Here is a 14,404-nt window from a genome sequence, read left to right as displayed (position 1 = left end):
AATTACTCTGTTTTTGTCACAGCACAGTTCTTCCTCTGTCTCTCTTCAAGGAGATGGAAATTTCTCATGGCTCTTTTCAAGAGGCTACATAACCAATCTATATGACATCTGGCATGAACTAACGGTTTTCTCTGATGGAGTTCCTCATTTCAGCCAACAGAGCGAAAACTGAAGGCTGCTGTCCTGCACCTCCTGGCTTTATATTCACCTAAAAATGTGTTGAAAGGATAATAATTAAATACATGTGATACATTTTTCAGAAAAAGACAAGTGAACCTTATATCACTTTGAATTCAGCCGTTTCATGCTCGGCAGAAATGGAGGAATAGTGGCAGAAAAACAGAAATCAAATTGCTTTCTACACAGTGTCATTAGCTTCTTAGCTAAACAACTGTTAAAGGCCAAATTAAGGGTAAATAAAGGTTCATTAGTCACCTTTTAACTGAGATTCATAATTTCCAACATAGTAAATGTAGAAAATGTCCAGCTTAATAGTGAAAGTAGGCTGTTTTCAACTGCTGTTAATCTGTTACTGAGCTGTTGCTTTGTTGTGACTCCAGAACAAAAAAAAAAAAAAAAAAATCTGTCCCCCGGGAAACACACAAAAAGCTTCATAAATAACCAGCGAGCATCCTCTGAGGGTTGGAGAATGAGAATGGTCAGAGCATAATGGGAAGAGGGATTCAGCCAGAGAGAGCAGTAAACCGAGGAGAAGAGGAGGGAGCCAGTTCCTGAGAGGAGCTCCCACATGAGCAGCAACATTCTCACTGTGCATCTCTGTCACGTTATTAAATTAAACTGTGTACCAGCACTGACAAACAATGAGGAACGAGGAGGGGGGCGGGGGGGGGAACGCCTAAGAAAGCAGGCAGGCACTAGAGGTGACATCTCTATAAAAACATGTTCCAGGTAAAAAGCCACAGACACACAGAAAGCCATACAGATCAAAAACTAACAGATTCCAGCAAATATTAGCAACTTTATAAAGGAAGCCATTTACCCTTCTGCCCTTTTACTACGTTTTCCTTCACAGGAAATCACACGTGGAACATTAACAGGGTTATGGTTAGAAATAAATCGGCCAACAAAGTGTGCAGTTCACACTTTGCCACAGGCAGTTTATCACCATAGACAAAGATATGTGCTCAAACACTAAAAAAAAACAACAAAAAAAAACACACAGCTAAAGCAGAACTCAATGTTAAAGTTGCTTTGTCTTTAAGTGAAGACAAAGATATGTTGAAAAATAGACAAATAAACAAGGAATAAAAAAGGAAAATGCTAAGATTATTTAAGTTCCAGCAAGAATCTACCGGTTTTACCTTGACCAAATATATATAAAACAGTAAACAAAAAAAAGTCTCAAAAACCAAAAAAGACTCAACAAAAAAGAACAGCTTTTGAGTTTAACTTGAAGTAAACTGTTACTTTTAATGCACTTACTAAATCTTAAATTTTGGTTCTGCTTTTACACTGAACAAACAATAATCCCACAAGAGCAAATTAACATTTCACAAACTTAAAGCAAGTAAATGGTGACACTCATTCTACATATTATTACAAAACGGTTGCAAAATGTCTGAACTTATTTCTTGTCAGGACTCATGTGAGTCACTGTTGTTTTAATATTTTACATCCAGTGTTTCAAAATTTTTACAAGTAGCTACAGCGTCCTGATTCATCTATTCAATAATCATATTCTTATTACAGAATAAATAATAAAAAACCTTTAGTGTGACTTAAGAAAATAAAAACTGGTTAATTGTAATCTTAGAAATTCTTATAAATTGCACATAATGGTGATTCATATCTACTTTGAGGTTGATCAGAATGTTAAACAACATTCCTTTCAAGTAATACATAGTTCATAACTTCATGACTGGAAATAACTACAGGAAAAAATCAGACCTGACCTGAAATGCACAACCCAAAACTAGACAATAAAAATAAATGTTAATGTTGTAAATGTGGTTTAATTCAAGTTTTGTTTAGTTGTTTTGGGTGTTTGCTCGCATCTAGTCAACATTTGCCTCAAGAAACTATGAATAAAATGTTAATTAAACTCATAGGTATTTAGACCAACCCTAGTTTGGTACTCCATATGTGTGTTATCTAACATTCAACACACAGCACACAGTCCTGTTTGCTTGTGTGAAACAAACACACCCTTCTTGTGACTGAGTCTTTGTGAGCAGCTCTTACCTTGCACCACTCCCCAGGGATACTGTCTGGCCCTCACCGTTTTGTTCCCCACTTTGACTTCTTCCACGCTTCCGACCACAGCGAATGGCAGGTGGGCCTGCACAGGCAGAAAGGTCCATAAATGTTAGAAAGATCAAAAGATCCAGCTGTAAATAGAGACATAACCAGGGGGTTCCAACTTGGCCTACATTTTCCATGTTACAATTTTAACTCCTTGCTTTTCCTCATTTATCCCACAAAAATGGTTTTCTGAATGCAATGTCTTTTGCATCAGTTTTACTGGAGGTGATAATTCAAACACAAGCCTCTGATGAAGGTATTTTAATTGCTCCTTTAGACACGGAGTCTCTGTGGGACTGACAGCAGGGGGCCGTGTGGAAACAGACCCAACATGCTTCCTCAACTGTTCGATGGCGAGCTGAAACCAACTGGGATGAAGCTGAGGGGGACAAGATGGTGGGTGTAGGCACTGATGCAACGGACTATAAATAGATCAGGAGAGTGCACAACGATAAAACCGCTGAATTAAATGTACTCTCATTTGTGCATCTGAACATAATTGGGTAAACTGAAAACATCTCATTATATAGAAACAAAAGTAAAAAATGGAAATCTTCCCAGGAAAATCAGTTCCACTAGTTTTATTTCAACGCTTTTGCAATATTTCATTGGAATTATTTGTGACTTTTTTTGTATAAAGTCATAAAATGACGTTTTTTGGAGTAAAATGATTAGTTTTACTTGCATTGCTTTATTATTATAGAAAGAAAACAAAATAGCAGAAATTGTAGTTACTTTTACAAGACAGTACAAAATGCACGGAATGATATTTGCAGCTAAATGTGGAAACTGGTGCTTCAGTATGCACAGCAGCAGTAACATACAGCACGAGCCTCAAATTTTCAACAATTTCAGTTCCAAAATATCAAATTTTATCATGGATTGAAGGCAGACATGGCAACTTGGAAAACAGGTAAATAAATAAATGAAGGAAGGAAAGAAAGAAGGAAAAATTGTTTTATACAATCTGTTTCCTTTTTCTGTATTTATCCTACTACAAATACGCCTACTACTTTTGTGTAAAGAAAAAAATACACTGGAATCATAGTAACACCTAGTAACGATTTGCTGTGTTGGTTTAATTTCGTTGTTCTTGCGACAATGACAATAAAGATTTATCTTATCTTATCTTATCATTCTGCATATAAATAAAAATCTGTTGGCTTGCAAAGTGACGCCACTAAGGTAACATTTCATGCCAATCTTAAAAGAATATATGAATTTGCCAGATGAAACCATCCACTTCTGTAAAGTAAAACAAAATGTGACTTACGTTCATGGAGGCATTGATCTCACTAACAGCTTCATCGTCTGTCGGGAACTGATAGATCTGGACGCCGTTGCTCACGAGTTCACTCATTATCTTGATTTTGAATTTGTGAAGCTCGCTCTTGGAGATTGTGTCCGCTTTGGCAATGATGGGAATAATATTGACCTAAAGAGAGGATGAAACCAACCAAAAGGGTAGACGGTGAAATACGTCTTTATGCAACGAAGAAAAAAAACGTGCAAATTATGTGACACTTATGAGTTTGCCATATGCACAAAAATATGCAAGTGTGGATTCAGTCTGAGTCCATCTGCCTCGGAATTCAACACGTTTTTCACAATAATTAACAGCAGCACTTTTTCTTGTTTTTTGTCAGAGATTCTTCAGTCAGAGGCTTCTTCAGAACTGCTGTAACACAGAGCACTGCAGGAGATTCACAGAGCCATGAGCATCTATATTACTGCTGAAGAAAGTCGTATGATACGAGTTACAGCAACATGTAATTTCCTTCTTGGATTAATAATGTAATTTTGAATAGAATTGAATAAATATTTTTACTTTACTCACACTTTTTTCAGTAATTCATGACTTCCTGTTTCTTTGGGGAAAAAATAAAATGTAACGCATAGTCCTGTAACTCTCAGCTGTCCTACAAAATAACAACATGCAATTTAACTAAGGAATATTAAGATGAAGATAGCAACTCATCTAAACTTTCCACATATACCGTGAGTTAAGTGATTATAAAAGTCTAAAATAATTGTAACAGTGACAATTTTATTTTTCTCATAAATGAGAGAAAAAAAAATATCTCCAAAGCTGAGGGCTACAAAAAGAGCCATGTTGGAGTCATCAAGCCTCCAGCAAAAGTGATTATTTGATTACTCTTACACATATTTACCACAGGTGCCAGGAAAGCAAAACAGTAAATAAGTTCAGCTAGAACTGATGGACATTCATAGAATAAGATGCCATTATGAAAACAAACTGCATTCCTTACAGAATCAGCAACAGATGTGCAGAAATAAATATAATTCGTCTACATTCCTCCATACAGCTGCTTTGCTGAAAATCTATCTGGGATGATGTGAAAACTCCCACAGATCCACTCAAATCAATCCCACAGTGAGCCTCTGAGCAAAAGCTAGCTCTCATTAGGAGTCAAATAACAACCTCATCACACTTTGCTGGATCATTAATCTGCAGCTGGGCACCCCAGCATCATGTTCTAACCCTTATTTAACAAACCGTGTTCACTAATCGCTACCCAGGACTGATAACGGCGTTGTATGTCTCCTGAAGGACATGGAGGGGAACATGGCTGGACATGTAGGCAAAGGAAGGAGCGGACAGTGATGCTTGTTCACTTCCCACAGCCGGGTTTTCCCAGCTGACCAGAAAGCCAAAATAGCTCTGTTTGCTGTGAACAACCAGGACCACCAGCTGTAAATACCTTTCAGTTCACATGTAGAAAACAATCACTAGAAAAACAGCCGTAATGCAGTTTGTGACACTTTGCGTTTTATTTTCCCTAAACCAGCAGAATATTAATGGCAATTCACTCAATTAAGACTGTAATATAATCACAAATATTTATAGAAAAAAATCTTGAATTGAAAACTTTATTAGAAGTCTTGATCCTTTTTAACAGTCTGTCCATCATCATATCAAATTATAATGTTATATATAAAAATCATCCTTTTTTTCTGCTTATATAACAACATTTCGATTCTAGGTTTGACATGAAAATTTAAAGACAAAAAACGTTTGATAAGTTTTTTTTCCCCCACCTGTCACATAAATACATGTCAGACAAAAATACACAGATCAATTCTCTTTTTCAGTTTTCAGACTAAACCTTATCTGACACAGTATGGAAGGTAATTTTACCATCAAGTTATTCTGCACTGTCAAAATACTAAATTATTTTACTGAATCTCCTGTTTTAAGTTAAATGATAAAATAAAAGCAGGTTAGAATCAGTGAAGTATGGATATGGATTAGCAAAGCTAATCCATATCAAGAGCAATGCAAAATTATACAAAATACATGAACATAAAATCAGATAAAAACAACAAAGCTAACTGTTTCATGTTTCATGTCCTCAACTGACATCAACATGTTAATATTACAGCCCGTCACAGTGACAGTTACTTAAACAAAGGTGCTCAGTGTGTTGCATCGCCTGCTAGCAGATAAATCTTGTAAACATGTAGAGGAGAGAGCAGCAGGCTGGATAAGAGTATGGATGGTGTGTGTAATGAGTCTGACCCCTGTGCTCATAAATTTGAAAATATAAGCACAATACATTGAGATATTATGTCTCATTTTAATCAATTTTAGGGCAAAAGCTGATCACAAACATAAGTTGGATCTTTACTTTAAAAAACACTATCAGCCACAAATAAAGCACTGAGGCTTCGAACTGTAAAACATCAACAGCTCACCAGTTTCAACTTGAAAATCTAGAAAACTTTCGCTCAGGTAAATGACATCCTCTTTTCACAACAGCAGGTTAGAGACTTGGCTGTGTGTGCTGTGATTATTTGGATTGTGTCAGTAGACAGCTGGCAAATGTCATGTGCCAGGATTTGATCGTCCTATTGGCTGTTAAACAGCTCTGAAGCTCAGTGGTCAGCTCAACTGACTCACCAGGAGTTCTGATATTTGGATCTCTTCCCTTTATCTGAAGTGTGAACAGGTTTAGTCTTAGCTCAAAATTGTAGCCTGGCTTCCCTTTTCAAGGCTTTAACAACGGCCAAAGTTTTGTGAATTGGGTTAAGTCGTAATAAATAAAAAACCTAAATTAATTCTGAAAAAGTCTTTTGAGCCATTGCACACTCATTTTATATATTTTCCCTAAACACGACCCAGTTTCTGTTCCTTGAGAGTGAGTCTTGGCTAAGCTAGCAGTAAGTGCTATGAATAGTATCGGGAGGTATTTGGCAGACATGAATTGAAGGTTGGCAGAGGTAAAAGCAGCAGGTTCTAGTTACACGATCTCCATCTGTTTATTCAGGATTTATTACTTGTGCACCGGCAAAACCCCCCCCAAAACTAACAGCTCAAAGACTGCCTCAGTCATTTGTGCAGCAGAGCTGTCAGTAGCCATAACAAAGAAACACTGTGTGGGTGGCAAGTAAACTATCTCAGAACAAGACGCTGTTTATCAAATTGATGATGCAACAAATGTTTGATTACTGAAAATGTCTTATGGCTTGATGTTAATTATATAAAACTACAAAAACTTTGTCTTCAAACCATCAAAAAAAAGCTTAATGCATTGAAGTCATTTAATAAACTTTTATTACGATTTTTTAAAAATTGCCTCCGTCTCTCCTATTACTTTTTAAAGATTTTAATGATATACACCCCATTCATTAATTATGGCTATAACAATGTAGCCATAATCTGACTTATTTCAGGTAAAAATATTTCCAACTAAAAATAAAATGCAAAAACCTACAGGTTCAACTTTTCCAATCCCAACAATGTTGTTTAAAATCAAACTGATTTACTTTACGCTCTCTATTTTGAGGAGATTATTTTCATCATATTGTCTGGTTGGAATAATGCCAGGGGTTGCATGTCTAGTCAGCTACACTAAACAGAAATGCAGCAAAACAGATTAGCCGCAAGCCAATAGTGTCAGTAGTAAAACTTGCACGAGAGCAATGAAAATGCCAGAAATCGATACGTTTGAGTGTGACTATTGACTAGAACGCAGTTGATTATTGAAATGCAAGCATGTCAGCTGCAGATATGTCAAAGTCAAACTTAAATTTATTAGACATGCCACCAAGAGGACAATTTCTAAAGGTTTTTATGAAAATGTTTTTGGATTACAGTCAAAACAAAAGCATATAAAAAGGAACGATGAACTGAGAAGACAGCAGTGACTCGAAGCAGATTTATGTTTGAGCAACCTTGACTGGAAGAAAACAGCCTTCTCCATATCAATGAACACTGCATGTAGAAGTTGTCATGAAGTCAAAAAGACTCAGCAGTTTTCAAGGTTAGTCTTGTCAAAGAGGTAATGAAGTCAAAGAAAGGAAAAAAGTGTTAGAAGGTTTAGAAATGGAAACTATAGGGGAAAAAATGCATGCAACGTATTCCAGCTAAGTTGCTGTTTTATCCTTTACAGAATTTCATTTCTGTGTCAAGAAACATGCAGGATTAGCAAATGTTGGAAATCTTTTGGAAATATCAGTTAAGGTTAGGATCTACTAATTCTTGTCCCTGCGATTAGCTAACTGTGCTAGTAGTTATCATAAGATGTAAATAGTTTAAAATCTTTGCAATATTGTCATTTTAATTTTAAATTCATAGTGAAATCCTTTTTAACTGCAGAGCTGAGTAACCCAGACTACTCTTTGTCAACCCACCTGGTTGAACTAAAAAAGAAGAGGATTGATCATTAATGACAGAAAACCTTCTTATGGTTTGTGTAAAGCTATATTAGCAAATCAAAACTCACTCTCTCACGTCTGAGGCAGCTTTCGTTTTTTAATAATTTTGTAGAAATTATCACGAGAAACAGTACATTCAATTTAAAAAAATTGTGAGCTAAACTTGGAGGAACTTATATTTGCATATTTTCAGAGATGTGAATCCTTTGTTTAACTAACAATGGTATATTTGTGAATCTGCATTGTGCCTTTTGGAGACAGCACGCTCTGAAACTAAAATACTTTTTATTATAAACATGGCCTTGTTCAGATAGTTCAATTTGAATGTATCAAGAAAGTAGGAAAATATAATAGTTATTTGTAGTTTTGAAAAAGAAAATAAAACTACATTTGCAGTAAATGTCTTTTACGTTGTCTTTTCAATTTGATGGTATTCACAAAAACAGATTGTTTATAATCCAGGATTTTAAAGTCAATTTTTATAACAAAAAAAGGAACAAAAACAACTCATGTTACCTCAAAATACCTCTTCCTGAAACCCTACCACCAAGTGAAAACTTAAGTCTTTTTTTCTTTCAGAACAAAGAATCCACACCCTGACAGAGACAGATGAGGAATCCCAGCAGTTCATTCAAATCCCCTCCATTCAAAGTGAAGGAGAGGTTTGGATTTCAGGTAAGCAGGAGTTAGTTTCTAGGCCATAGGGTAAAAGAGTGTGCATGTCACTTATGTATACCTTGCTGTCCAGTTTCTTCATTGTGACCAGGTCCAGGGACTTGAGGGAGTGTCCAGTTGGGGCGATGAAGTAAAGGCAGATGTGGATCCTGGTGTCATGGTAGTTAAACAGCGAGCGTTTGATTTTCAGCTCTTCCTGCAGATAGTTTTCAAACTGGGTGTCGATGTAGTCCACGATTGGCTTGTAACTATGGATAGAGCCAAAAACAAGTCGGATTTATGCCTTTTTGCTAAAGCTCAATATTTTTCTTCCCATTCATGTGTTATAATGAATCTGTAAGGAAATATGAACTTGTCGCTGAATAAACAAATCAGGAGAATTATGTTTTCAGTTACTGTGTGTTCTGATTCAATGCCAAGTTCTCAGCTTAGTGTTGTACAGCTTAGTTCAAAAATGATCTTACTGACGTCTGACTGAAACGCTACAATCAGTCTGTTCGTGTGGGATATAAACATGAAAACTGCAGTTTGGTCATGTTTTTCTCATAAGAAATTTAAAGATGTGGATAAAACCCAGAGTTTTTCTAAAAGTAAAACACTATTACAAACAGACAGCAACAGCATAATGTTTCTTAACATCATAGAACAAGTTTCTTTAATTAACCAAAGAAATTTTAAGAAACATAAAAAATGGCACTGGAAAAACTAACAGAATGGCTGAAATACACTTCAACTTGCTCACAGCTGCTTGATTACATGAACAAAAAAAAAAAAATACCCTCCAAAAATGGTAAATCAGTTTTCAGTGCAGCTGCAGAATTTATCTGCAGTCTAATTTCAATTGGCTTGACCTGGAAACAGTAATTTCCTTTAAAGTAAGCATGTGTTCGAATCGTTTGATTTAAATACAGCAGCTTATAATATGTACAGTTTGGTTCATTTTTCATCACGAATATATCCCACAAATAAAAGTTAATTTTTTTTTAAACTAGATGATGTTTTTTTAGCCCCAGGGTTTTCTATGTTTATGTTCTGTTGCTATCTTTGTTTGGGATGTCCGGATCAAGACATTTTGTTCCGTATACAAACCTCACTAAATGCTGTGTTTTCCAAAACCAAGTTTGACTTTAACACTTGTCACAGAGAATTCAGTAGAAATCTACACCCTGTAAATATGTAAAATGTACTTAGTTTAGTACTTTTATGTGTAGCAACAATTTGAAACAAATGTCAAGTTAAATCCCTTTAAAGACCTACAAGTCAAACCGTTCAGTCCAAATTTAATTCAAATAATCTGAACAGCAGACTCTGCAAAAAGTGGCATCTGTCATGAATGGCTAAGAACTGAGAGGAAAAAAAACCAAATGAAGAAAAAGCACAGAAGCCCCGAGCAAGGAGTCTTTTCCACCAAGAAGAAACACAAAGTAGCTAGACTTGAGGGTGCAACAGCTTTGTTAACGGCTTCTTGAAGAAAAGCTAATTAATCATTTCTATGGGTAAGAAAAACAAAAGTACAAACGGTCTTTAAATAAGAATTTTTAAAAAGGCTGCACAAAGTTAGGAACAGCAAAATCTCAGCAAGACATAAACTGATAGCTTCAGTCAGTGAAGAGAAACAGTTAAAGACAGAAGTCCTGAAGGCAGGGGCATGTTCTAAAACAAAGAAAATGTAATGGCAGCCATAGGTTTGTCAAATGACCTGAAAAGAGGCAAAGCTAAATATAAGCCCTGGGATGGGGGTATTTTCTATGAGCAGGGAAAAACTAATTGTACAGAAAGCTAGTGACAGCAACAGCTTAACCAGTGGCTTTATTCATTAAAGCCACTGGTGTGCAGCTGCAGCTATGCAAGTAAGAATTAAGCCAGGAGTACTTTCTAAAAAAAAAAAAAAAAAGACTTAGCTCTGTCTATCCAGGAAAGAGACTCAAATAACACACTGAAACACTGTGGTGAAAAAATAAAGGGAACACAGAGTTCAGGACAGTCAATAACTCAATTCAGCTAAACTTAGAAGCCCAAGACTAGCAGTGCTTTCCATCAAAAATGCATTTTAAAAAAAGTAAATAATGTTAATGGTAGCAATAGCTGCACAAAATCATCTGACAACTCATTAGCTCCTCTGTTAATATCTTATTTCCATGAGTCATTTCTGCTGCCGTCTTATTTCTCCCAGCCTTGAGCACATTTGAAATTCTACCTGTGATGTCTGACATGTTTTTTTTTACATATTTATTTTAGATGAAGCACATTTAGGCTTAGCAGAAATGAGCTCAAAGTGCAGAGCTGCTGCTGTATGAAGTCAGCCTTTAAATGCAACACAGTTCCTTAGTTTGTTCTCAAATAATCATTTTAATCTTACATTGCAAAATATTTTAACAAGACAAGCTTATAATAAAGCAGATGAATGTTGTTAATTGTGTCATGCAGTAGTGACGATTAAACCATCTTGGCTCCTACTCAACTTCAGGATGTCCCACATCACTAACATTTTATTGCTCATAGTGAGACAGAGGTTAACAATCTTTTCCATTTCCTCAGTAAGCACCATGTTTACAGTCATCTGTCCTCTACCTTCACATCTCTCTTCAATCTTCTCTGTGGTATGCACACGCTCTGACCTTTTGAAGCTCCCTGTGTTCATTTCCAGCTCGCTGCAGGGTCCGTCCTTCAGCGTGTTGGTTCATAAGGCCCACAGAGAACACTGCTATCAAAGAGCGTGAGAGTGCAGCTTGCTGGCTGAGCCACAGCGAGTACACGCCATTCCACAGCTAAATGTTTTTAAAAAAAAAATAAACTACTTCCTCTTTATTTTTCCCACCTCCTCCCCTTCTAGTCCCACAAGACACAAGAAATATGTGTGGAATTCCAGAGTGATATACTCCATTTCTCTCATTGGTATCCACATCAACATATTATAAGTGGAAATGTAAAGATGAGGAATGGATTTGAAAAAAAAAAAAACTACATCACTTATGATTTACAGAAAACTTGACATTTACTAAGATCTTTCAGTGCTGTGATCTGTTATTTTATCAAATTTACCTGTCCTCCTTGTTGATCTGGTCACCAAACCCAACGGTATCAACAATCGTTAGTTTGAGGTGGACGTTGCTCTCTTGGAGGTCGTAGGTTCGCGGCCGCAGATACACGCCATTCTGGTAGTGGCTCGCCTCCTCATTTTCAAACATGGTGTTAAACAGTGTGTTCATTAATGTTGATTTGCCAATGCCAGTTTCTCCTGTGAGAGAAAAAAAAGATAAAACAAAGTTAGTTGACTAAATTATTCAGAGATAGCTTGGGTATCTTGTCAACACAATTATGCAGAGACCACTGTGAAAAAGTCTAGTTATCTGTGAAGTCTTGGCACTTTACTTTCAAAGAACCAGAGCTTCTTGTAGCCTGAAATTAAGTCAATAAAAACCAGTAAAAGTGCTGACAAAAAATCTGAGAAAACTTCAGAATGCATGAACAAATGATAGTGAGCACTTGAAAAATTACAAAATTAGTGGAGGTGAAATAACATCAACAACAGATGGTTTTCATAGTCAAACAAAAACTAGATATATGAGCTCACCATGTGCAAGTCTCACCAGACCATGGTAACAATAACACCCTTCAGAGTTGATGTCATTACAGAGTTATTTTTAATATAAATGAGATTTTCATAAATAAAGATTAAGAAAGAAAACACAGTTGATCAAAACCATTTAGAAGAAAGCTATTTTCTGCAACATGTCAACACATGTCTGCAGTTCCTTCACTTTGCAAGAAAGCAGTCCTATCTTGAGGACCGTGAAGGGTGCGTGTGAAAACATACATCCAAGAACCACATGACTATACATCAACAGCTCGACTTCAGCCCAACCATGCTGGGAAATTAACTCTGTTTCATCCTGTCGTCATGGAAATGTGGTCAGCCTTTAATTAGTTAAGGTGAAGATACAATTCTGTAGGAGATACACACAGACTGCTGTGCTATGCCAGCCATGCTATTTCTAAATCAAAATGGTAAAGATAAATCAAAACCAAGTTATTAAATTCAACTCCAATTTGATTTAAATTAATAGTTTTATTTCAACACAACACAAAAAGCTGGGATTGTAAATCAACCAATAAATTCTGATCAGTGCATTCACTACCAAGAATTTATTCACCCTAAAACCTCACTAAATTATGTCCAGTAGACTCTTTTTCAAATGTTGTTTCAGTTTTGGCTAAACGCCTCATTTTATTTCCTTTTCTGTAGTCACTGTTATTTTCATACATTTAACTTTACTTCATCTTAAATAAAGTTAACATGAAAAAGCTCTTGGACGTGATTGTGTCTATGGATTGTTTTTCCAACAGTAGGTTGTTTCCACCACCAGCTCTCCTCTGGTTACCATGTCTGCAGCACATCCAATATTTCACACTTTATCATCACACAAACACATTTTGTTACTCACCTACGCAGAGGATGTTGAAGCAAAAACCCTGTGTGACTGATTTACTGACCAGTTGGTCAGGGAGGCTGTCGAATCCAACATGGCCGCCTAAGCTGAGGTTACGTTTCTCCTCATTCTGGAAGACACGAGACAAAACATTAGACATCTGGTGCATGTCAGGAGGAAAACATATGGTAAATATATTAACTGACAGTAAAAAGACACGTTCACTTTTCTATACAACATCAAAGACGTTCTGCTCAGTGTGCAGATGTAAAAACCATCAGTTATGTGTGCCGAGATTTAGTTAATCAGCGCCTGCAGCAGGGATGAGCGCGAATAATCTCCCACATGAAGGGACAAGAGACTTGTGAACAGAGAATGGATGAAAAGCCTCAAAAATGAAGAGTTTCCTACTTATGGGATCTATTAAAGTTTCTATTACGTTACCCATTCTATTTTTAACAAATGAGAGTCCACAACCAATATACTGTTGTCTATCCCAGAACATAACAGACAAAGATCTCAAATATAGAACAAACTAAACCTGGCAGGAAAAACTGCTGGAAGTGTTTGATCATCTATCTGAACTGAAGCGGTCGAGAGAGAGCAGACTGCACCTTGAGATGAATACAGCCACCCAATCCCGCCTGGCTCAGCCACGACGGGCTGCATACTTGAAGGCTGATGTCACTCAACACGAGCAGCCTAAAGACGAGAGCTCAGCTGAATGCAACCGAAGCATTCAGCTGTGGGGTGGAGACTGGCTTCCAATGCACACCAGATCACTAAATGACCTCACTGAGGCTCACAATGAAGGATGAGCAGAGTGTGGGATAGTAGGGATCTGCAAGTTTTAGGGTGAATAAATAAAAAATGGAGCACAGCAAAAAAATAAAAAATGAGCAGAAGCACAGAATTTATAGCACTACTTTTACACAAGAAAATACCAAAAGAAATAGTTATGCTGCAAGATCTTATCAATAAAACAGCAGATTTTATTGGTTAAAGAGGTTAAATAATTAACCTCTTTTATTAATAAATCCCTGATAATTTCTTCACAGGCATTAAGTTCATAATGCTTTTCCAGTTATTTGTTAAGTGGAAAATGTGTCAGCTGGAAGCTATTGAATTCTCCATAATTGAATTAACTGCAGCCATCAACACAAACAAAAACTCAGGAAATGACTGCAGGAACGAGGAGGAGCCCTTGTTTGTTGTTCACTGTAAACTAAGAACTTGTTTTACAGACTTTATGTTTTCCTGTGGTATTTAGCTAGCTGGCTGAACATTGCAGAGATACTAAGATTCCTGCAGAAGGAGGAGGAGGGAGGAGAGGGAGGCTGCTGGCTCTACTATCATGC

General features: G+C 36.6%; 1 protein-coding gene across 3 annotated transcripts in view; it reads right to left on the bottom strand.

Annotated features, from left to right (window-relative positions):
* The window catches only part of septin8a (septin 8a), a 37,677-nt gene that overhangs the window by 13,902 nt on the left and 9,371 nt on the right, over window positions 1-14,404 (bottom strand). For all 3 annotated transcript variants that reach the window (XM_028030753.1, XM_028030754.1, XM_028030755.1), the window contains exons 2-6: window positions 13,062-13,176; window positions 11,659-11,854; window positions 8,678-8,864; window positions 3,536-3,697; window positions 2,203-2,299 (exon numbers count right to left, since the gene is read on the bottom strand). In XM_028030753.1, the coding sequence (XP_027886554.1) occupies window positions 2,203-2,299; window positions 3,536-3,697; window positions 8,678-8,864; window positions 11,659-11,854; window positions 13,062-13,176 (757 nt within the window). The remainder of the gene's footprint in view (window positions 1-2,202; window positions 2,300-3,535; window positions 3,698-8,677; window positions 8,865-11,658; window positions 11,855-13,061; window positions 13,177-14,404) is intronic.

This window comes from Xiphophorus couchianus, chromosome 11 (assembly GCF_001444195.1).
Source record: "Xiphophorus couchianus chromosome 11, X_couchianus-1.0, whole genome shotgun sequence".
NCBI lineage: Eukaryota > Metazoa > Chordata > Actinopteri > Cyprinodontiformes > Poeciliidae > Xiphophorus > Xiphophorus couchianus.
Note: the sequence above shows the minus strand (reverse complement) of the source record. Positions and strands in the feature narration are given on the sequence as shown.